The 23,851-nt window shown below is 41.9% G+C and overlaps 1 protein-coding gene across 2 annotated transcripts in view; it reads left to right on the forward strand.

Moving 5' to 3' along the window:
- Positions 1-23,851, forward strand: part of STK4 (serine/threonine kinase 4) — a 46,369-nt gene that overhangs the window by 9,888 nt on the left and 12,630 nt on the right. For both annotated transcript variants that reach the window (XM_083801521.1, XM_083801522.1), the window contains exons 9-10: positions 298-484; positions 12,777-12,934. In XM_083801521.1, coding sequence (XP_083657647.1) covers positions 298-484; positions 12,777-12,934 — 345 coding nt within the window. The remainder of the gene's footprint in view (positions 1-297; positions 485-12,776; positions 12,935-23,851) is intronic.

Here is a 23,851-nt window from a genome sequence, read left to right on the forward strand (position 1 = left end):
TCAACTGGTATAACTGGCAGCATGAATAGAAACATAAATGACTGAATGAGTATTGTAATCTACTTAGGGACACGTCACCAGGTCAGGAATGAGATACTGGTTGTATTGAGACGTCTCTGCTGATTGTTTACGTGCTCTCTTATTTATCTACATGCATAAACCAAAATGTCACTGGTTTCCATGTATATTTGTCAAAATCTCTGAATTAGTAAGATTTGCTAGTATCCTTGAATACAGCCACTCTTCACAGGATTTGACCATCATCAATAAAAATGTATTTATGACATCTTTGTACAGGAGGAAGATGAAACTGATTCAGGTACTATGGTGAGGGCGAGTGGAGATGAAACCAGTACCATAAGAGCTGTCAGCACACTGGGTGATGGAGCCAATACGATGATAGAACTTGATGGCACCTTGGAATCCCAGCTGGGTACAATGGTCGTAAACGCAGAGGAGGAAGAAGAGGAGGGCACCATGAAAAGTAAGAACACATCTTTAACTTCTACAAAATTACTGGGAAATCGATGCAACACGTAAAGGGCTTCACTTATGAAATGACAGATATCTTACACATCGCAAACACAGCAAGGCATGCAGTGGGAAGAGCCAGCATCTCTAGACTTCATGCTTTTTTTAGTGTTGCTAAGGACAGGTTCAGTAAGGACAACCAAATAAACTGTGTGGCTGTTCTGAGACACTCAGGTTGAAATCCGTTCCACGCTAAAATAGAAAATCTTACTAAAACTACAAGCCCTATTGTAGGAAGTAATATTTAATGTGATGTGACTTTGATTGCTGATAGTCTGTGCAAGACCTAAGAGCATGACTTGGAAAAAGGTTGAGAGTATTTCTTGGATTAATGAGATGATGATGAGAATCTCCTTGGAAAAGCATAACAAGAACAAAGAAATCTTGTCTCAATTATGAATTCTCATAGAAATGTGTTCCTGCAGAATTGGTAATCTCAACAGTATCAAGGCAGAGGTAGTCATAGATGACTCAGCTGGCCAGCATGGATGTTTGTTCAAGGACTGAGGAAAGTGCTGAGTGGGGGCTTGGCAGCAGTAAAATATGATTGTCATAGGCAAGGCTTGTTCTTTTGGCTTTTGTGCTATTTCCAAAGGCTTCTTTGGCTATCTCATTTTTAAGCTTTAGCTATTGTGGAAGAAATAAAAATTCTCACCACGAGTGTGGGAAAAATCCTTTTATCAGGAAATCTTGCATTGAAACCTTCTTCCATGCGGGGGCCCTCTAGAGCTTGTGGAAGGATCCTGCTTTCCACTAGCAGTGAAATTTCAGTGGAACCTGTTTAAAGAATTTTGCAAACTTCGGCAAACACTGATTCAGCCCTGTAGAAATGTCTTAGAAATGGAGGTGTCAGCGCATGTAGCAGCTTGTGGCAACAAGGACAATGGAGTAATGCCATCAGGTTTTGTGGAGTAACTAGCAGGAGGCAGGTGGATACTCAGAGTAACTTAATAGGTCACCCAAAGAGAGTGGGGTGTGTTACCAGCCTTCAGTCAAACAAAGTGGCTGTTTCTTTATACATAGAAACAGTTTGTGCTGTTCCATGTCAGGATTTGTAACGACAGAGGTATTATCGTCAGTGGTGCCCCTGTACCGGCTATCAAAGCTGTGTAAGTGAAGCACCACTTGGATTTATCTCCCTCTGTTTAATGGGTGTTTGTCTTCTCCCCGTCTTTGTGAGATTGCAGTGCTTGTAGCTCAAAAGCTCTGCTTCTCTCTTTGAGCTAGTGTACAGCGTTTTGAGGAGGCACCTCCGATAATCTCTTTTACAAGGACATACTCACATTTTGAGCAGAATCGGTTACGAAGACATTGCAGTTATGTATTGTAGCAATGATGATGCTTACGTGGTGTAGCATCTAGCCTCACGAGGGAGCTCCAGAACAAGCTCTGAGAAATCTGGAGCTGTGACTAGAAAGATGAGTTTTTCTTTTAACCCCCTTAGACTTTAGGCTTCATCCTTCTTTAAAGCACTGTAATTCAACTACTCCTGTGTACCGGTGTTCAAAGCCAGGCATGCGGTGGAAGCGCTTAAGCAGCTCTGCCTTCTGGAGGAGGCTTTTTGAGATCCCAGGAGCAAGTGGTGCCCGACACTGGTACCACGTCCCTGGTGAGAGGTTCTGCACAGCAGTGTCTAGTGAAACCCAGCTGCGCCCAGCACTGAGCTGTGCTTTTATAACTTGTAACTCGATTACAAAAAATTAAGCGTCAGTGAAAGTGATTGTACCAAATTAAAATGTAACTTTTTCGTAACACCTTCTTCTCCTTCTCCCACAGCAGCATAACGCTAAAATTCTTGCTTCCACACAGATAAGTTCTGTGATTATTTCTTGGACAGTGTCTTTTAGCAGCTTGCAAATGCCCTTCGTGTGAATTGCCTTTAGCTCCATCTGTCCGACATTTCCATGTTCATACTTGCTTAACAAGCAGTTAAATTGATTTAACTGCAAAGCTCATCTGTCTGCTGCAGAGCTCTCTGGAGCAAGTTTTTGTAATCCTCAACGTAAAAGTTATGGTGGCGTTCGGAAGCTGCTGAGTTTGAAGAAGCTTCATTGTTTCATATTTTTAAAGAAGTCTGTGTTTCACTTGGCAGCTTGTGTTATGACTCACAATAAAACCTGCTTTAAGTCAATAAAGAAGTACAGATTTTTCTTGCGTGGTATTAGTAGGAGAATTTAGCTTTCCGAGGTGGCTAGGGCTGTTTAATGACAAGCTTCTGAGCTGGTAATCTAGCTCTTCCACCTAATTTAAGTAAATAAATAAATCCATGTGTTCAACCGTTTGCTTTCACTTTATTTTTGTAATGTAAAAAATATTTATGAGGCATTGAAATGTGTTGCTTTAGATAGGCTTGTCTTAGAAATCTCAGACAAACAAGTTTTCACAGCCCTGAAGGTGATTCTTGCTTAAATCAGCTCATGACTTTTCAGGCCCAGAGGAGACCCTAGTATTTTAAACTGTAGGGGAAAGTTTTGTTAGTTTTGTAGTCAACAGAGCTGTAATTCTGTTTGCTTAAATTCTTCCATTTGCTTGGCTTTTCTCTGGACACTCAATATAAATATTCAGGCAGCATTAAAAATGTCACTATGACATTGTGCTATGCATTTTGAAAGCACTCCAGTGATTGCATGAAACTGCAGATAGTAAATTGTGCCGTGACACATTTTACTTACAGATTGATAGCTAACAGATTACTTACAGATTGCAGTTCAGCTCTTCCATGAAAACTTTGGAAGTAGCTGAAGGACTGTAGATGAACAAACATTTGTGGTAACAGACATTTCCATTGTGGTCGGGAGCTGGAGTAACTTTTGAGCTGTGAATATGTCTGCAATCATCTTTTTAAATTACTCTGTATGAGAATATATAGTGTTTATTGTGCTAGTAAATACTGCCACATATATACATTAATATATATATATTTTACTCTTCCTTGCTCTTTCTGCTTAATTTGCTGTAGGTCTTTAGACATTGGAAACTTGGCAGGAGTTTGTCTTTTCAATTTAAAGAGTGGAACATAATTTTATAATAAAGCAGATAAACACATTGCCTTCCTTGGACTGTAATACGATCAGATCCAAGTGAAATAGGATCTAGTTTGTCTAGTACTTGAATCTGCCCTATTTTCTGTGTTAAAGTTTCTCTTCCTTTTTGAAGCCTGAAATAACACTGGAGAATGTGGAACTGTCAGCAGTGATGGGAGCTGGGCTGTCTGTTTTCTGGGTTGAGATGAATGAGGGATTAGGAGAGGGTGGAAGAATTGTGGGTGTGGGGTTTTTTATTAATGTGGCACACGTTCTGTCGAGCATCTGGTGCGGGGAGAGACCAGAAGCTCTGGTGGCACTGTTGCCTTGATAATGCAACGTGCAGGTGAAAATTCTTAATTGAATTTTCTGTTTTGAACGTTCACAAACTAAGTTCAATTCTTAGAATAAAGTTAGGGGTGGTCTTGGTTCTGTAACGCTTTTACCATCTTCGCACTGGTAAGCTTGGTTGTTGGGTCGTTTTTAAAAGATATTTTTCTTTTCAAGAGGAGACTGGATTTCATTGAAAGTCAAATGAGCTGAGATGCAGACTTGGCCATTTCCTATTAGAAAAAAAGATTCAGAGTAAGCGTGTGAGTCTTGGAGTGTTTGTGAGGCACACAGCGGCTGATAATTGAACTTAAACCAGAGCAGTGTCACTGACAAGATTCTGGAAACTTTTTTCCCCCTAGTAATTAAGCCGTACTTGTTCATGTAAAGCAGTAACTTAAACAGGAGAGTGAATGTGGATGGTAGAAGGTTTGTGTGATTGCATTAATATTATAATTGAATAAAATATGGCTGGTATGTAGCTGAGATAGCTATAGGTGGTCTAATGTCAGTGGTTGCCTGAGCTCGTGTAGATGCATGTTATCCAAATCGATAATGCAGGTATTGGAGAGAATAGCTCCACATTTTATCAAAGGCATCGGATGTGTTTGGCCTCTGTTTTTTCCCTGTAGGAATAGCAGCTTCTTACTCCTTAGCGTTATTAATGTCCAGTGGTACAGTTTTGTGTTTAAAATAAATGGGTCCATTTAGGTGTAATTGAACCATAAAACATTCTTCGTGTTATGCATTTAAATAACGCACTGTTTATAGAAACACCTACATTGATTGAATTCTCCTCTGACTGTAAGAAGCATTATACTGCCACTCTTGAATTGTGGAGAATATGAATCTCACAGATAAGTCTCCCATCTGTTCTATTCTTTTTTTTTCTTTTTTTTTTTTTTGACTTTTATCTTAATAACAGGCTTGCTGGCAAACTTTACATAAACAGCAGCTAGCCTGGTTTGTTCAGGAATATCGAGTTGTGTGGACATAAGGACAGTATTTTTGATCAATGGGAGGAATTGTACGTATTGTCATTTTGTTGTTTTTTTTTCCTGTTGCTTTTTTTTCCCCTTCACTTGAGTAGTGGTAGACTACTGGACTTCTGTGTGGTGTCTTAGCATTTAGAACAGCGGTTATGTGCAAACCAAAGGAGCATGAAGGGGGGTTAACTCTGGGATCTAAGCTGGATGCTTGTCCATCTTCAATTGCCATGAGTATTTGCCAGAGCTCTAAGACGAAGCTAATGGTCTGTTAATATTTATATTTTCAGAGATGCTGAAATTGGAGAAAGAGATGTATGTGTTTAACAGAGCTGTTTTTGCTGTTCCTTACAGCTTATTATAAGGCACTCCTGTGTTGTGGTGGGGGGGGGATAGGAAGCAGAGAGGATTTTTTCTTGAGCAAGATGAGAAGTATGACTAACGGAGTACTGAATAGCATCCAGGAGGCAATATGTTTCAGGAGACTCAACCAGAAGATGGGGTAGCAGTGTGGCTGTCCCATGTGCATAGATATTTGCACATACGGGCAGACTGTGGCCTACCTGTCTTTTCTGAGAATAAACGCGCTTCCTACTGGATCAAAATAAAGCACAGAGAAAGCTGATCAGGAAATAATCCTGATCAGGAAATAATCCCTCTATAAATTGTTAAATTTCTTAATCACAGAAGTTTGAAACCAAATTCATTTTACCAGCAGTCCTTTGAGCTTCAGGGAAAAAAATGTTCATTGCCATGTTGCTTTCTGTTCTCTCTAGACAGGCAAAAGAGTTTCCAGGTGATGAATAGAGAGGGTGTTAGCAAATGCTTACTTGGTTATGTGCCATTTTGGGAGCCTGAGCTGGTGCCCACAGCATGCAGGACCCGACGAGTGCAGCCCCATCACTGAGGTTGTTTCTCATTCCAGTTCTCCAGAACCTGAGCCAGATGATGCAGGATGTGAAACGTTCACTTCTTGCTTTGTGCACCTTCACATCTCACAGCCTGTGTCACGTAATGTGGTTTGCTGCTGGACTAAATTAGCAGCTCAAGCAAATGAGGTGAAAGACAGGTGTCCTGAAAGTCTGTGATGGAGGGAGAAAGCTGCTATAAGTTCATAATCTTTTTTGAATTTTTATGGAGAAGAAACATTAGATCTCCAAAACGAGGCAATCTGGTCTTTAATGGCTTTCGTTACTGTGAGGATTTCCTCCCCTTTCAGAACGCGTCCTCAATTACATAGACCACAGCTTCGGATGAGTGCTGGTGCTCTTCCTTCGATGTCTCCGATGCCTCACGTTCATTAAAAGAGGATTAGTTAGGATACCCAGCATTGATTTTGGTGGTCATTTAGGAGCTCCCTCTTAATAGCAGGACCTGTCAGGCATGTTCTGCTTTGATTTAATTTGAGATAGGCTGTAATTATGGGAAGTCTCGTCCTCATAATCTTCAGTATGTACCAAGTGTTATGTGGTCTGCTTTTAATGTGAGGAAATCTCAGCTTCTGTTGCCATGAGTTGAATTCATTAATGATGGAGCACTTCTTGCTCTGGTTGAATAAATTGGCATCTCTCTGCTCTGCTGTATAAAATGACTCAGTCCTGTTCATACTGTACAAATTATGCTGTCCAGCTGTTAAAGTTCATCTGTGATCTCAGAGAAATAGCCTGAAGCAAATAAAACTACGGTTCCATTTGAAATTTTAATATTAATGAAGTGTTGCTTGCACATAATCATCGGGTACTGTTTTGTGCATCCTAAATACATGAGCAATTTGAGTCTTAGAGTTACATAATTCAAACTAAAGCAGGCAGAGGGGAACTTTATGAAGATTACTGGGGACTAAGCTTGTTAAATGAGAGTCAGTGGAAGATCTCTGTTTATTTAAACCACCAAAATGAAGGATGAAAATAGGTACAAGAACTATAAAAAAAAAAAAAGGCAAGGAAGGGTGGGTGAGTAGTGTAGAGACTAACGCTTTGAACGCCTGAGAGCTGAGGCTCTCTCAAGAACAAGTGCAAGTACACAAGCTAGCAATAAACTTTAGACCGAAGGTGAGAGGGTTTATGGCTCTAGCGGAACAGCAAGCCTGTCGACAGCAAGGACAGAACAAAACAGTTGCTTTACAATGGCTCTTGATCCCTCAGTGAAAAGGACTCTATAATTTTGTATATGACAGCAGAAACTGCTTCTCCCAGGGGACCCTCTCTGGCCTTATGTCTGACAAAAGGCAGCAATGGTGGTGCTTACTTTAGGGTTAACATGAGTGCTCACCGTGCCTCTGCAGAGCTTGGTTTGGAGCTCCTGCTCATAGGGGTGGATCTCCCTGAGCTTTGCTTAGGGCATTCATAATTCTTTCCTAGCACAAGTGAGTCGATTTGAAAAAAATGTGATCTTGTTGCTCCTGAAATCCTCTTAAAATGCAGGTATCTTCCAAAGCCGAGGACAGTTGTCTTCCTAAAGATTGCAGCTTCCTGGAATCCTGACAAATTTGTATTCTTGTACCAAGTGTCTGATTTTTTTTAATGTGATATTGCTAGTGTAGTAATTCATCACTTCATGGTTGTTGATTTAAATTACCTTCTTCGTAGATGAATGTTCCCCTTACCCAATCCGGTACGGCTGCTGGTTCTTAAAATCTACTGCTAGATGCAGCCGTAGTTCAAACATGTTTGTAGTGTGATCCGACTGCTCCCAGTCACCGGTGTAGCTCCAATTTTTGTGAGGGAAGGGAGGAAATCTCTCACCGTGGCTTCAAGAATAGGTATTTTAAATAACACTGTATTAACTTAAGTGACTGGAGTAAGGAGCACACAAAACGTGCTCCTGAGGTTGTTTCTTTCTCGTGACAGGCTCTGTGATTCTAGAGCTCACCCTGGCTCGATGATAGCAATCGCTTTGAAGAGGAAAAATCACAAAACAAGGATTCTTCTGCTGTCGAGTAGAGAAGAATAATCTTAGAAAAGCAGAAATTATAGTTTCATTACTCAGCAAGCTCCTTCAGTTAGATAGAGAGGTTGTGCAAGTTCCACTTCCCTTTTGAAGGTTTCCTTTGAAGTTCATGAACTTCTGAAAATTTTCAGTCGTGAGAGCTAATTTGACAAAATCAACCAAATGAGTTGCTTTGATTTCTGGGACTAGATGATACCGAATGATTTGCTTTCAGTGACATTCTTTACTGGTGGAAGAACAAGCTAAATCTTGTGCTGGTGTGACTGGCTGTGCTGTTTCTTCTTTATCATTCCCCTTTCTCTGCAGCATCATAGGGAAGTATAAATGCCTTGAAGGCTCTCCACACCCCCTTTGTCCTCTCTTGCTCGGTGTGAGGAGGTCTCTGTGCTGCAATCAGCCTCTAAGACTGATCTCATCCCTTCCCTCGAGTTCAGGCAGGTGATTTTTTGGGAGGAAGGACATTTGTTGTTAGAGTTTTCTCACACTCCTTAAAACTTGTCCTTGCTGTAGCCTGGCAAAGGAGAGGATCGGGTATGCCGAGGCCACTGGCTGTTTGCTGATGCTGCCTTGCTGGCTTCTTGCAGTGCCCAGCATGATCTTTTGGCTTGTCTGGGCTCTTCGTTGGTTAAGGGCTGTCCCAGTGTGTGTGGTGCATGTGGCTGGACGTGGCTCTGCAGTACTGAAAGGGTAGTTACTGAAATCAGTAGTAAGCTGAGCACAGTGCTGCTTTAAAATTGTGTCACAATACAAGGAGATATCTGTGGTTCACCATTTATTTGGGCCCACCAGTTTCACATCTTTTCTATTTCACCCATAATGATGTTGATGTTTTCCTTAGAGTTTTCTGAACATGAATTTGCACTGGGCAGCACTTGGGAGGTCTCTGCAGAGGGCTTGTCCTTTACCGCAAGGCCAAAGTACGAGTGGCCCTGTGAGCTCCTGCTGCTCTGTGCGGCTAGCCCAGACCTGCAGTTCTGCAGTCAGCTGGAGCAGCTCCAGCAGAGCCGTGGCGTTCCATTTGTGTAATTAATACAGCTCCTAAAAGATGACCGCACGTCCCCGTGGTAGGCCATTAACAGCTTCAGAGAGCTCTCGTGGCTCAACCCTCTAAGCAACTCTTAGGGTTCTCCACGCGTTCGTTTCGGAACCTTTTCTTGTCACTGCAGGGTGACCTTCTAATAAAAGGCTTATCTCTGCCACAGCTGTGATCTCACTTTCTGTCAAATATTTGTATTTTAGTCTAACCCGATAAACCTGGGAACTTAAATGCTTTTTGGCACAGAGCAGCTTAGTGCAGTGTCATCTCAGCAGCACCTGATTCTGCAAATAGCACTGATCGATTTTTGTCTTCGGCTGCCTGTTATCAAAATCTTAAAGACATAGCGGTGTGACTCTTGCGTTGAATTAATAGCAGATCATCTTCGGAAAGATGACGCTGCTTTAAGTGCCAAGACTGACAAAAAGAAACCCAGTCGTGCTGGGATGATAATTGATTTTGGGTAATGCGTTTCTGTCTCCGGGAGCGTTTCTGTCAGTCTCGCTGTATATGCTCCCCAGCTGAGATCAGAACAGCAGCTAAAATTTCAGATATTTTGATCTGTATTCTAGATCTTTTCCACTGTGTATTATCTTTTTCCGTTCTTTGTCAGTAACTTCTATTTTTTTTTAAATGTAACTTTAGATGTGGATGTCTATAAACGTGCTAAAATCAGTGGCCAAAATTGAATGTAGATTATAGCATGTGCTCGAAAGGCCTACGGTGGCTGGATATGGCTTTTGATAATTTGCTCACGCTGCAATAGGTTGTTCAGTAGATGACATTTACAAGTATTGCAGCAGTTGGTAAAATACAAAATGTGGGGAAACGCGTGTGATTAAGTGAGACAATTACTCTCTGGTACAAGTGAACAGTCTTAAAGAAAATGAGTTAGCCACTGTCATCTGTGTGAAGCATTTGCTTTCAGATTCTCCTGTGCAAACAATTGTTTTCAAAACATACAGTGCAAGCTTAATTTAGATGCCTTTTTATCTAGGAAGCCAGGATTCAATTTGAGACCTAAGCTATCTCTCCGCAAGCTGTGTATAGATTAGCCTAGGTAGGAATTCATTTATTTTTACAAAATTTGTCAGTGTTAAACGTTGCCATGATTGGCCATAACACGAACAACTTATCCCCTGCTTCAAACAGGCTGGACTGCAACAGAATGCAAGTGGTGTATTTACTTCATTCTAAATAAATGTTTTATCACTTAGCTGTAATTGGATTGCTATTGTATTTCAGTAATTATTCCCAATAGCAAATCTGTTCTCCCCTTCACAGATATTTCCTGACTGACCTTCACGCAGTCTCTGTCTGAAGATGTCTTTCTTGAACTAATTCTGTATTAGCTGGTGTTTTGGTGTGATTTTTTTTTAAGGGAACTACTGCCGGGGGTAGAATGATTTGCCTTTGCTCCTGCTTTTTATGGTGCAAAAGATTAAGCATCTTGGTTTGTGCCTGAGCTTTCAGCCGACCCTTGAAGGCAGTAGGATGCAGTGCTCTTTCAAGATTCATCGTGATGTTTGGAGTGTGTAGAACACAGCTTCTCTCAGTATCACAACCCAAATGTCCTGCCAAGAGTTGTCGCACTTTGCAGAAATTTGTCCCCTTTAACATGTAGAAAAATAACTTCCTCAGTTATCTAATAGCTGACTGAGGAATTTGTACACTTGTCTGAGGATCGGGCAGAGTCTGCCTGTGAAGTTCTGCATCGCTGGATGGCGATTTTACGTTCAAGAATAATATTCTGTGATTAAATCTTAATGGGTTTCCAGAGTAGCTATTTTATTTTATTTTTTCAAGGGGAAGGCACTGCCAAGTGCCTTAGAATCCGAGAGTCCTCTTTGTGATCAACTTTGTGCACACCCTGAGGGGAGACTCTCTGCGTCAGGCAGAGCTAGCGAACCACTTGGGACCGCTCTGTTTTCCCTGTGTAAGTCCGCAGCTCTAAACTTGTGGTTGTCTGCCTGCCGGACAGATCATATTTATTTCAGCTGTATGGCATTCGACAGGGAACTTATTTCCCAGCCCAGAGTGAGGTGTGTGTTTGGCGATGTGGATGCCACGTTCGGTTAACACTAGGATATCCTAGTTAACACTAGTTATCCTAGGATAACTGTTGGGTGAAAAGTGTTGTGTGGGTGCTGATTCCCGATCCTGCTTTCCGAAAACAATGGTTTCTGCATCGGCCAAATACATGTTTTAAGTATGGTGGACCTACTCCACTGTCTAGAGAACCATATTTTATGGGAACTAAACCATTTCACTCGGTATTGTCACAGTGCTCGCTTCGATTACGCTGACAGGTTTTTGCGAGGCATTTTATTACGAAGAGCAGCCCAGTGGCATTAACTTATAAGTAGTCTTTAACTGCATTTGCAGCTGTTGTGGTCTTGTGGTGCACCACCGTTAAAACATATTTTCTGTGCTAGCCTGCCTTTTCGTTCAGATCGAGACCACGAGATGCTCGCTGCAGCTCGCAGGCCGGTTTTAGGTGAGTGTAGTCTGGGCAGCGTTTGATGCTGTGCCAGCTGAGCTAGTAAAGAAATCCCCCTGTGGAAATGCTGAAGGTCCTTCAGTCTCGATTCTCTGTGATCTTAAATGCTGTCTTCTCTTCCCGTGTTGGCTTTTATCCTGTCTCTGCCCGGAATCAGCATCATCCCCCCTCACCTCGTGCTGCTTTGTGCCCTGCAGCCGAGGCCGGCGACGCTCCTGGCACCCACCGGGCCCACGCAGCGGGGAGGCGCCGCCATCTCTGAACGTAGGGCCGGGCCTTTCTGCCTTCAGCCGTGGAAGCCCGTTCGCTTGATTCATGTGGTGTAACGGCACTTAAATGACACGAGCAGGGATTCGGGTGGTGTGAAGGCTGAAGGAAGATGGGAAGAGTTAGTGCTGGTATCCATAATCCCACCAGCCGCATGACGTTCCTGCTTACCTGTGGGACTGTAGTGTTACTGCTCGTTGCTTTTAGTGGGCCAGCAGCGTTCTTCCCTTTGTTGCACTCCTGCTTGTTCTAGAGAAAAAACTAGAGTTGTGTAAATCTAGTTGTGCTGAAGCTTTGTGGCTGTATCCTTCTGCTGTCTGTGTGAGTGAACTCTGTCACTGAGAATGATGCTCAGGAGGCCTCCTCCTGAAAATCAAGGCATTTGTATTCAGGTTACTGAGACTCCCCTATCTCCCTTTGTATCTTTACTCATTTCTTATTGCGACAGGTTTCTTAAACATGGTCTAAAATTGAATGGTTACTCTATATTTGTGGCTTATTCAAGTAATGCAGTAAGAAAGTGTGTACAGAGGAATTAACTTACAAAACGAAAACCAGGACAGTCAACTTGATAGCTTACTGTTTATAAAAAGAAAACAGCTTAGCAAACTAATTAATCCTTTCTGCCCGAGAAGTGTAGACTTTAACTACTCCTACCCGAGACAAATTATGAAATTTGTTTGGCAAACGTGGCCTTTGAAAGCCTGTTTTTTGTACCATTCCATTCATAAATATAGAGATGAGTTTCTGCTTGTAAAGTGATCCTGTTTGGTTTTAGAACTTGGTGTGTTCTGCGAATGCCTGCAGCCCGGCTGGGATGAAAGAACTGCTGCAGCTGGGAGCAGTTCACCTGTAGCATGCAGCTCACGAAGCCTGGCTACCTGGTAGTTTGCTGTGAAGGACGGATTACAGCCTAGTGCCTCCAGCAGTGCCTTCGCTTCTCTGGTGGGCTTTGAGCTTTCCTGCTCCGCTTCTGGACACTCAGGAATAGCTTTATGTTTGAAAAGCTGCTGAAAAATAGTACGTTACCAGTGTTACATGATTTAGTATGTGCTAAAAAGATGAACTCACTTTTGGGCATGATGTAAGGCAGTATAACTGAAAGTATATTTTAAAAAATAACTGTTTTTTTATTTTTTCTTTTGTATTTCCAGGGAGGGATGAAACCATACAGCCAGCCAAACCATCATTCCTTGAATATTTTGAGCAGAAAGAGAAGGAGAATCAAATCAATAGCTTTGGGAAGAATGTGTCTGGCCAGACAAAAAATTCATCTGATTGGAAAGTGCCACAGGATGGAGACTATGAATTTGTAAGTCTATACTCTGAAATTCAATCAATGTGACAATCTTTAAGAGTTTCAGTCAGAGCTGCTATACGATTATTTCTTGTTTTGACAGACTAATGGAAACTTGAGGAGATTCTAATTGCTAATGCATTCAGATGGGGCATTTTGAAAAAGTCATTTTCTTCAAGTATTTCTGAGTTATCATAACCAGACATTATCTGTATGCTGTTCTTGCTTAAAAACAAACAAACAACAACAACAAAAAGTATGAGGACCTTAAGGTAGAAGCTTAGTTGCCTTACACATTTAAAATTAAAAAAAAAAACAGATGGCAGTTGAAAAATGCTAATCCTGAATGTGGGGTGCTTGGCCAAAAAAAAAAAAACAACACTATTACAGCCTTTGAATTTCCTTGTTTTTCTTGAGCTTCAACACTACATTTTGTGTTTCTATGTAAATATCAAGCATGTCTTTATTTTTTTTCAAATCTTCATTTTCAATCTTTTCTGAGCACGTGAACATCAGATTTTCAGGAAATTTTCAGAAGTCAGAAGAAAAACCATAGTTTTCTGTGTTGCATTATTTATGGAATGTTCTGATTTAATTTTTTGGAAGAGGGGAAAATTTCTGATTTGAGTTAAAATGCTAGAAGATGCGTGCTCTGCTGAGCACTGTTCCGTGCACTGCATTTTCCTTCAATGATACTTCAGTGCAAGCACTGCCAGCTTTAAGTGCATTGTACACCCTCCTGATGCTTGTTCACGTTACCCGTGATTCATGTCACGCCGCACTCAGTCATTGGTGAGATTCACTCCACCTTCACAAAGCCGTGCAGAAGGCGAGATCCCTCTGCTAGTCACGACGCGAGGCAGCAGAGATGCTTTACTTCGAGGCTACAATAGCAGGAGCTGTTTGTTCTGGCTGTACGGATTGTAAAGACTGTTGTTGTTGCCTGTGTTTTGCAGTCTTTGCTGCTGCTTCTATGATTTTGCTGCTTAGACTGAAAAGAATGGCTAGCTGAGGGGACCTGCTGCACTTTTTCTGTAGTCCTTGGCACTACGTTATGCTTAGCCTGAAGGCTCAAACTCACTGCATAAGCATGTTCTGCAAAAGTAACCTGTGAACTGACTGTGTATCACAGGTCTGTGATACAAGCCAGCTGCCTAGTTTATCTCATTAACCTTACATGCTATAACTTAATTGAATGACAAACAATTGTTTTTCGATGTGTGGTATTTCCCAGGAAAGACAGGATGCTTTGGAGTATCTTAAAAATCTTTTGTGGTCTGCAGAAGATGGCCCAAGGGGAAATTTGCTGTAATTATTTTTCTTCCTAATTTGGTTGCTATTGAGTGTAGCACTTACCCTCGCTTCCAGCGAGAAGGATGCACTCCACCCAGCACGCAGCGAGCTCGAGGTGCGGGCTGCAGCCAGGGAGCAGTGCAGAAGGATCTGTGCAGGGAAGGATCTGTGCCGTTCCAGTGAGCAGGACCTGCGAGTATTTTTAGAATGTGCAAAGCAACTGTTTGACACGCGTGTGACCTTGCTTACTGATTTCCATTAGTACTGAAGTATTGCCATGTGCATAGATTACCAGTGCGCTGGAAGCAATAAAAGCAAGCCATAAAAACGAGCAATAAATCGGGCTTTGGGTCACCTTCGTGTAGTAATTTGTAGACAGCTGTGTGTATTTCTCTATTTCTACTATGAATATACCAGCCTGTCTTGCATGCAAATTTTTAATATAGCTGCCTTCTTACCTGGTCACTTCCTTTTTTTGTAGGAGAAGAAAAAAGCTTGAAAATAACCCTAATAGTACACACGGGTGTTTGTACAGTCCTTATCTGAGGGCTAGTAGCAGTAACCTTACGTCATGTGACATAGACGAAGACTTAAAACTGGATATTTTTTCCAGTTCAGCTAAAATTTGATGGCTAGCTATTGGGTAAAAGTCTTGTTTATTAATCCTTAGTAATTGAAAGCATCAGTGCAATAAGCTTTGTGGAATAAGAAAAAATACAGTATGCGTTGGGTATATCAAGTACATCTGTCCTAGACTTGTGCAGCTGTAACTTATTTCTGCACTGCCAAAGCAAATAGGTTTGAGCAGGCTTTGTCTATAGAGTTTGCAGGATTCCGAGTAGAGATGAGATCAGTGAGATGCTGGGTGAATACTAGTTCCTCCTGAGCCTTAAGAAGTGATTGAATTATTATTGCTTTGTGCTACTACAGACTAGATAAATATGCCTTGAGTTCTGTTCTGTATTCCTCTCCTTCCTATGTGGCTAGCACCTGGAGTCTCCTGTCTTATAAAAAAAAAAAAAGGCAATATTAAATTACGAAAGATTTTTGTTCTTTTCTTCTTTTCCCCTGTGGTAAAACCATTTGACCTTTTCTTGACTAAAATTGTTCCTCTGAAGCAGGCAAATAAGAAGCTATTTATATCACAATGGCAATGTCACGTTAGATAAGGCTTGGTTCAAGTCAGCCCCGTTCATTGCAAAGCTGAAAACCCAAAGATCCTGTACTAAAAAGTGATGAACTTCATTCCCCCAAAACGTGATGCTCTAGCCATGCCCTGGTTGTTGTCTGAGATGGCATAAACCCGCTCTGCTTCCAGCCTTGGGTTTCTGAGGCAGAAATCATTACTGGCTGATGAGCCAATGCCTGATGCTGTTCAAGTTTGTCCCCGCTCAGGTTTCAACAAGGATCTCTGAAGATTTTAGTCCTGCTTGACTGCAGAAATGTTTTCAAAAACATTATGATTTATTTAACATGGAAACAAAACACTAATTATGGGCAGAAATTCTTGCTATAAAGGAGGAAAATAATAAACTCCGGTATGAAAATGCTGCAGGGGTAGGCTGTTAATGGGCAAGCTGCATTGTATGTAGAATTCCTAATTGCCATAATCAGATCTCAGAACTTTTGTAGTTGAACTTAATGTTGCCAGTGAATATTAGTCACATACTACTGCACAAACTTAAATTAATAATGCTAGAACATTTGTTTAGACAACGTCATACGTTTTTTCTCTTTAATCTTTCTGTAGTACTGTACCGTGCAGCGTTTCCTCTCTTAGACACTACAAAAGGCTCATTTCGTATTTTTTAAAGCCTGCTCTGAGCAGGCAAATATTCCAGTATTGCTTGTGGCTGAAGTGGGATCACTTTATTATTATTATTTTTATTCTCTCCCTGCTTCAAATCAGTCTTGCCAAGCCTATTGCAGCAGGTATTTGTGGATCATCCAGGCATGAATGTTGTGTATTATACCACTAATCATTTTACTGAAAGTCTGTTTCAATAGGAAATAATCAGGTTCCAGCCATTCATGGCTTGTGATACCTGTGACGATACTGTGACATTTTCAGTTCTACCCCATGAATGCAGTCTCACTGGGGAAAGTAAGTGGCACGTAGTGCCCCTGGCAGTCTTGAATTTTGCCATCAGGACTCTGCTGGGGTTTTTTAATGCCTATAGTGTTGAACTTGGGTTTTGCTGTAACTGTAGTTGTTTTTTTTTTTTTTTTCTTTTTTCACTGAGTCTTTGCTAATCAAGTTATCCTATCCGTGTCTTGGATGTGAAGTCAAACAGGACCAGAACACGCGCTAGAGCAAGAGTGCCGCACGACATCAAGTCTTTCTGCCGGCTTCACACAAGATGTTGAAGCTGTTTGCTCCAAAGCTTCTTTGGTTCCAGCACTTGTATATCTGACCTGTGTAAGGCAGCCTGTCAGGAGCTTAATTGGTACAGATGCTTCTGTGCTGTGTGTAGCTGCTGCTGCTACCTGTGCCTCCCTGGAAGAGCTCCAGGAGCCGGGCAGAAAGCGCTGCCCTTCACCTGCGGGACCTCAGTGCAGAGCCGCAGCCATCAGCGGTCGTTGTGTGCCCCGGCAGGCTCGTCCTGCTGCTGCGGCTCTGGGAAGGAGGCTTACATAGAGAAGCAAGGTTTATGCGTCCCTTTTAAGAAATATCCTGCTTGCTTTGATGAGACCTTGATTTGCTTGCATCTCAGTCTTGCTGATTCAGACCTCTCCTTTTCCCGCAGTTAGCAGTAGCCAGAAGTTTCATTTTTTTTCCTTCACGCCTTGATTCAGTGAAGAAAGGTGTGCCTTCATAGGATCTCTCACTGAAGCAGCAAAACTTTGGAGCAAAACTTTTTTTCCTTGCAAAAACAGCATGAATTTATATCCTTGGGAGTGCCGAGGTTTGCAGGAGTAGGAGATGTGGCAAATCTCAGCTTTCTGTGGAAGCTGGCTGTCACAATGACCTGTGTTTGCAGGTTCACCACTTCAGCCTACCACGAGAGAACCTGTGGTTCAGGTCCTGTGTTTCCATGCTGTGAGTGCTATTTTCAGTACTAGTTCATCTTCAGCTCCCTTCCAGAAGCGTCTCGCTGTGGGTATCTAGAGACCTGCCCTGGGCAGCATTCCTCTTTCTGGCACAGAGTCCTGCTGGGGGCTGCAGCGAGCAGGAAGGTAAGCGGGGCCAGTGCTACAACGGAGAGAGCAACAGGAATGCATTTCACACTGCAGGTTGTAATTTGCTCAGAGGCTAACCTACAGTCTGGCAAACTGTCAAAGGAAAATGTCAAGGAATTTATTTTTTTAAAGTTTAATAAAGTACGTTTTCTGGAGTATGTTCATATCTCAGAGTTTTAGAATTATCTGCACTGCAGGAATTGGTATGGCATCTACATCCTTCTCTAAATAGCTTTGAAGTCTTCAGATTTAGAAGGCATTATGTCCATTTATATTTACCCAATAGGAAACTAATTATTTTGTGCCCGTCTTTAATCTGGTTCTAGCCAGAGCTTTTAACAGTAACTGCTTGTACCTTTTTTTTATAACATACAATGAAAACAAGCTTTCCTCTTAGCTGAATAAAGGTATAATTCTTTTTGCTGAAGTAGTAAAGAAAACTATAATTTTCTATTTACTGAGTGAAAGGTTTCATTGTACTGCTGTCATCTGGGATATACTGTTTTTTATTAACATCCTCATTTCTGTGCATTTTGTTAGTAGCTTGGAACGGTGCATTGGAAAGAAAGATTAAAAAGCGAAATACAAAACCACCAAACATTTCTGACATCTTTACCAGCAGAAGAGAAAAGCATGTTAGTTTCAGCGTCTTCACCTTGCTCAGTTGAACTGATGGCTGTTGGTTGTGATGAAATCAAAATGTGAATTGTTTTGTCTGGAGAAGAGGAGGCTCAGGGGAGACCTCATTGCTCTCTGCAACTGCCTGAAAGAAAGGTGTGGGGAGCTGGGGGTCGGCCTCTTCTCACAGGTAACTAGTGATAGGACTAGAGGGAATGGCCTCAAGTTGTACCAAGGGAGGTTCAGGTTGGAAATGAGGAGACATTTCTTCTCAGAAAGAGCAGTCAGGCATTGGGATGGGTTGCCCAGGGAGGTGGTGGAGTCACCGTCCCTGGGGGTGTTCAAGGGAAGGCTGGACGTGGTGCTTAGGGCCGTGGGTTAGTGGGTGATGGTGGTGGTAGGGGGACGGTTGGGCAAGGTGATCCTGGAGGGCTTTTCCAACCCTACTGATCCTATGATTCTCCTTGCAGTTTAGACAAATCAGTTAATGCTGAGACAGCAAGAGCAGGAAATTCTTACTGAAAAGTTTACAGAAAGTCTCATGATTTCGAAGCACGTTAAATCACATTAGGATCACGTTGTGTTTTTGAGTCTGGTGATAGATACCAACCTGCCAATGCCTGCAGATCAGAACCTACGTCCGCACGTCAGGTACGGATGCTAACCACAGAGGATCGCTGCAGGCTGGCGTCTGAGCCAGAGGGGTGCAGCGACCGACACGGATCGGAGCTCTGTGCTCTGCTCAGCCCTGGTGTGACTCTGCAAGCACTGCAGCTGGTATCTCGCAGTACGTATGGCTCTGTGCATCGCCCTGCTGCTTCCCCTGCGCAGCTGTAGCGTGACCACGGGTTGAAAGGGGACCTCTCAGTGCCGTGTCTTCCCTCTCCCAGCTGAGGACTGCGGTGACGAGCGGCTGTGTGCTGGAACCATCCGTTTCTTTCAGTGGAAGTGATTTATAGGGAGGAACTGTTAGAGGGCAGGTGATTTATTGCTTATCAATAACAGTAAACACGTTCTGCTTTACAATGACCCGAGTCTCTAGTTTATTGTATTCTGTCTGTGGAGGTGTCATCTGTCTTGTGAACAGCTTGTTGTCTACCAGTTACCTGGAACATTCAATGTCTTTGGTTTCTCTGAGCATTCATTTGGATAGCATTTATTAGCAATCTAATATCGATGCTTTATACCTTTACTGCCTTTTGTCTGTCCTTCGTCAATCGATTAAAAACTTGGGAGAATTTTCTGTACGGTTGCAGGCTTTGAAAACACCGGCAGACTAAATAATTGGTTCTTGTTTTGTTGGAACTGGTCTTTGGGTCTCTTCTAGCAATAGGCAAAAGGCATGCTGAGGACATGTGGGTACAGCAGGTGCTAGAAGGAAAGTATGGGCATTTTGTGGGTAAGCTGCTGTTGTGTAACCTTTTGTGGTTTATCTTTTTATAATTCCTGCTTCTAATGTGGTCCTCTAAGCTTTATCTCCTTTTTACTTATCTCTGTCCTTTAAGTAGCTTGGTAAAGGTGTCTCTGCACAAATCGTTATGTTCCTCTTTTCCCTCATCCAGATTACTCAAGTGAATAATCTGAGCTGGTTACTAAGTCTCTAGAAAGTCTCTCTACTTAGGAGAAAAAATATTTTAGAATGTGCACATTTGAAAAACAATTTATATATATATATATATATAAAATATTCTTTTCCAAGATTTGACCAAACACTTCCAGTGAATCCTCAGGGCATTTCTGTTCAAAAGTTTTTCCCCTTCATCTACTATGATCTCGTCTTTTTCCCAGTGGTGGCTGGAATAAAAATTACTTCTCAGGCAGTGATTTACTCACATAGTTTTACTCTGATCATAAAGTGAACTTATTTGCTAGAGTATTCATCAGTTTTAGAGATAAAGGCGGATCTGGGATGACTGATAGATATTCCTGTCTATGTTCTCCACAACTTTGGCAGATTTCTAGCTAGGAAACAAGCAAACTTAAGGTATTTGTGCTGTGCTGAATTTAAAATAAGCTTGCTTTCATTGGGAGAGCATTAAGACCATGTATTTTTTTTATTGAGAGGACTAGACTTAAAAAATATATATTTTTTTTCTGACAACAGAAGGCAATCTGGAATAAGCAATTACTAACGTCCAAAACTGAAATCATACCCCAATCGCATCTCCTACTAATTGAGTAAGATCTTGAAGTAAAGTGTGTTACCTAGATGTAATCTCTATTGTGAAGTATGGTTTATACAAAGAGACAGCTTTTTATATGTTTTATTCAACAGTTTTAAATGTCACCTGCCTTGATTTATAACATTGATGTCCCTTAAATGGATTTCCTTTTTTCCTTTCAGCCATCTGCCAGGAATTTTTAAAGCTCTGCTAATTGTTTGTGCTTCTTTCAAGTGTTACCTTTTCAGCATATTTAGTATGCTCTTCCCAGCAAATACTTTTAACTAGTGACATCTTTATTAAGGAAGGGTGGTTTATTTTGTTACCTTGTAATCAAACATACAGTCGTTTTGAAAAGAAGCTCTGGAACAGCTTGCTTATCTTCTCCTTTATTGTTTGTTAAGTGGTCTTGAATTGAACGTTTGCATGAGGGAGGCACTCTCCGACCGCACTGCAAACCTCATCAAATTCGTGACTGCTTCAAACCACTGGTGTGATTTACAGCAAGCTCCGTGGGTGCAGGTCGTACACACCTCCATAAATCCCTTTGAGACAAAAACAACAGCAACAACAAAAAATCAGAAGATACGTCTGGGTTTAGAATTCGTTGGCAGTGTTTGAAAAAGGTAGCTCACTGGCTTGAATCTTGTATCTGAAGAGATACAAGAAGAGAATAGCTTTCTTCTCCCTTCCATTTTATAACGGGGTCATTGTTCACCACCTGCTTTCACTTTGCTGCGTGCTGACATTGATTGCAAAGCACTTACTGCTACAACTTGCTGTCGAAATTTCATTTTCGCTGGTTTTTTGGTTTATAGCAGGCTTTCTGTGACATAAAGCTTTCAAATGAAACTTGCAGTGAGTGGGAAGCAAACTGAGTTGCTGTCGTTTGTGTTCAATTGTTTAGGTCGCAGCCCTTAATGGAGACAGAATTAACGTCACCTGAAATCAAATTCATACGAAAGCATTCAGACTTGTAAATACAGCATCCTGGACTATCCTTTCCTAATGTGTTTAATCAGCTGAGACTTTGACTGAAAGTTGTGTGGATGAACTAAGTGACTACCTGTGTTTCAGCCAGGGTCTTTGATCACTGGATTTGTTTCACTGCCGCTGTGTGCTTAAAAGGTCAGGCTGCAATGTGTGTTCCTGCTCTGGGAGGAAGGGAGGAGGAATTAATAATTGAAGGTGTGACGTTGGAAGCCTCTCGGAGCATACTGAATTCTTCAGAAAACCTGTTCGAGCCTTGTTATGCCCCCAGATCTGTCTTGGAGGCTGGGTGTGTTGTTGGCACAGTGTCTCCCTTACAGAAAGAACATTGCTGCTCAGATGAGATCTATTTGAAATGCTCCTAAAATCTTCTTGCAACTCATCTGTCAGCAAGAATGTTTGTAAAGGGTAATGCAGCTTAAAAAGACAAGTTCGCCCAGGTTTCTCTCATCTCTGGCAGAAAGGGCTCCTGTTGGAGAGTCTGCATCGGGAGCCTGGAGTTGCTTGGGATTGTCTCTTGGACATCTGAGTCTCAGGGCCAGAAAGGAGGAGTCTCGGGATAAAGTCTCCATCTGGCCTCCACAAGTACTTTGTAGCCAGGGCCTCATCCAGACAGGTGCCTGAAATTATGCTGTGTGGAGGAGCGATGCCAGCTCTGACTTCTGGAACTGGTGCGTTTGCCTTTGTGCACCCTTTTTGCGTATATCACTCTAAAACCTACAGAAAAGTCTACACGTTGCAAATTTCCAGTGGTGGTCGGTGCGTGTAGTTACTGGTGTCTCCCTTCTTACCTCAGCAGGGGACTGCAGTGAGATTTCCATCACATTTGAGCCATCTCTCAAACATAGAAAGTAATGGAGTTTGCAGTCAGCCGTGGCTGCCTACAGCAGCCAGTGTGTACCGGGAGGTTTGCCTTAGCTCATATACCCAGTGACAAGATGACTTCAAAACCCAAGCTTTGCCCTTCAAGAAAGGGGGAGAAGGAGTAGCTTAGCACACAGAGTCTGAAAAGAATATAACTGGAAAAAAAAAAAAAAAAAAAAGCTTGGTTCCTTCTTGTTTTGCACCTTGCCATTACGCAGGATCATTATAAATAGATGCCTAAGTAATAGCGAGCACTTGGGAAAACCTTGCATGGCAAAGCATGCAGGTTCATGTGCCATGGATTTTATGGAGGTGGTTCATTCACTAGGGGACTGCTCTAAAAGAGTATTTGTCCCTGAGATATCAAACATATGCCTCTGGTTTTAAAGCTGACAGCCTCTCCCATGGTCATGCAGCTGTTCATTTTCAAAACGCCCTTGAAACCTCTGCAGTTCCGTCTTACTGCACAAAGCATTTAATTCTCTTGCCGTCTTCCTTGCATTCAAATTGCCAGATATTGTTTCCTCTCCTGTAGCGAAGGAGAGGCAGAGCACTGTCAGCCTGGTGTTTTGTGACTTGCTTTTGGGTACACGAGGTCAGGCAGCAGTGTGGTCTCGCTGGAAACAAACCTTGTTCAGCCACTCTCCTGGAGCAGGAAGTAAATTAGGGGACTAAGACTCGAATTAAACGCATTTGTTGAATAAAGGTTAATATTTACCATGGATGATTTAGTCTTACATCTCTGAAGATGAATCCGCCTGTCTTAAGCCTTTATTGTGCCTATCAGACTTAAGCATGTGACGTCTTCAGATAAGTTAATGTTTCTAATATAGTGTCTCAATATGCTTTTTTTTTTCTTTTTACTAAGCCCATTCCAATCTTTGTGGAAAAGTGGAGAATTTCAAGTTGGCAATATGTAGAAGTATTTCACCTGTTCTTGTCTTACCTTTTTTTCCCCAGTAACCTTTTCTCAGGGGTTCTGAATTTCTTTCCAATGTCTTTGTCTTCCAGTAGCCAAATTCTCGCGCTACATTCTCAATGAAGATGGCATTCACCTTCTGATCTAGCGTTAATCCTAACGGGTTGCCATTTCAGGTCTAGCCATGTCTCTTGGTAATAGTATGCTCTGGGAATTGAGCAGTACGGTTTGAAGGAATCCCTCTTACTTCAGGTGTTCTTACTGCTGCTTCTTCAGGTGCTCTACTTCACTTGGGATAAGTGATCCCGAAGAAATAAATTAATCGTTAATACATGAATGAGTGGAGCCCATAGGAGTAAGGGAGAGAGAAGGGAAGGGTATGTCTGAGTAAGAAAGAAATGCTATTACAGACCCACCTACCCTTCCAAGCAGAACTTTCTTTGTTTCTGGAAATTTTGATTTGTTTTAAAGGAATCAGCACTTTCTGACAGATCGCTTTTCTTAAAAGAGGGGAGGAAAAAAAAAGGCAACTTGGCCAGCTGCGTACTTTACAGTTGATTTGTACTGCTAGCAGGATCTTCAAAGCCTAGTGAAATGATTTATTTTAGCATGTTCAGAGGTATTTTGGTACTCTTACTTAAGAAAATTAAAGCATGACCACTTAGAGAAGAAGGGGGGAAAAAAAAGCTTAAAAAAAAAAAAAAAGCCCTGCTGTGCTTTTCTTTAATCCAATCTCTGGCAAGCAAGTGTCTTTTATAAGCAAGTGATGCTCTTTTTTTGCTCTTATTTTTTTTTCCCTTGTCCAGACAGGCTGACCTTTTAGCTTGATTTCTAATTCAGTTACTGGGGAAAAAAAAAAAACAAGTGAGATAACTTGTCTTGGTGGTCATAGGATTAGTCAGCCAC

This window comes from Anser anser (assembly GCF_964211835.1).
Source record: "Anser anser genome assembly, chromosome: 16".
Lineage (NCBI taxonomy): Eukaryota > Metazoa > Chordata > Aves > Anseriformes > Anatidae > Anser > Anser anser.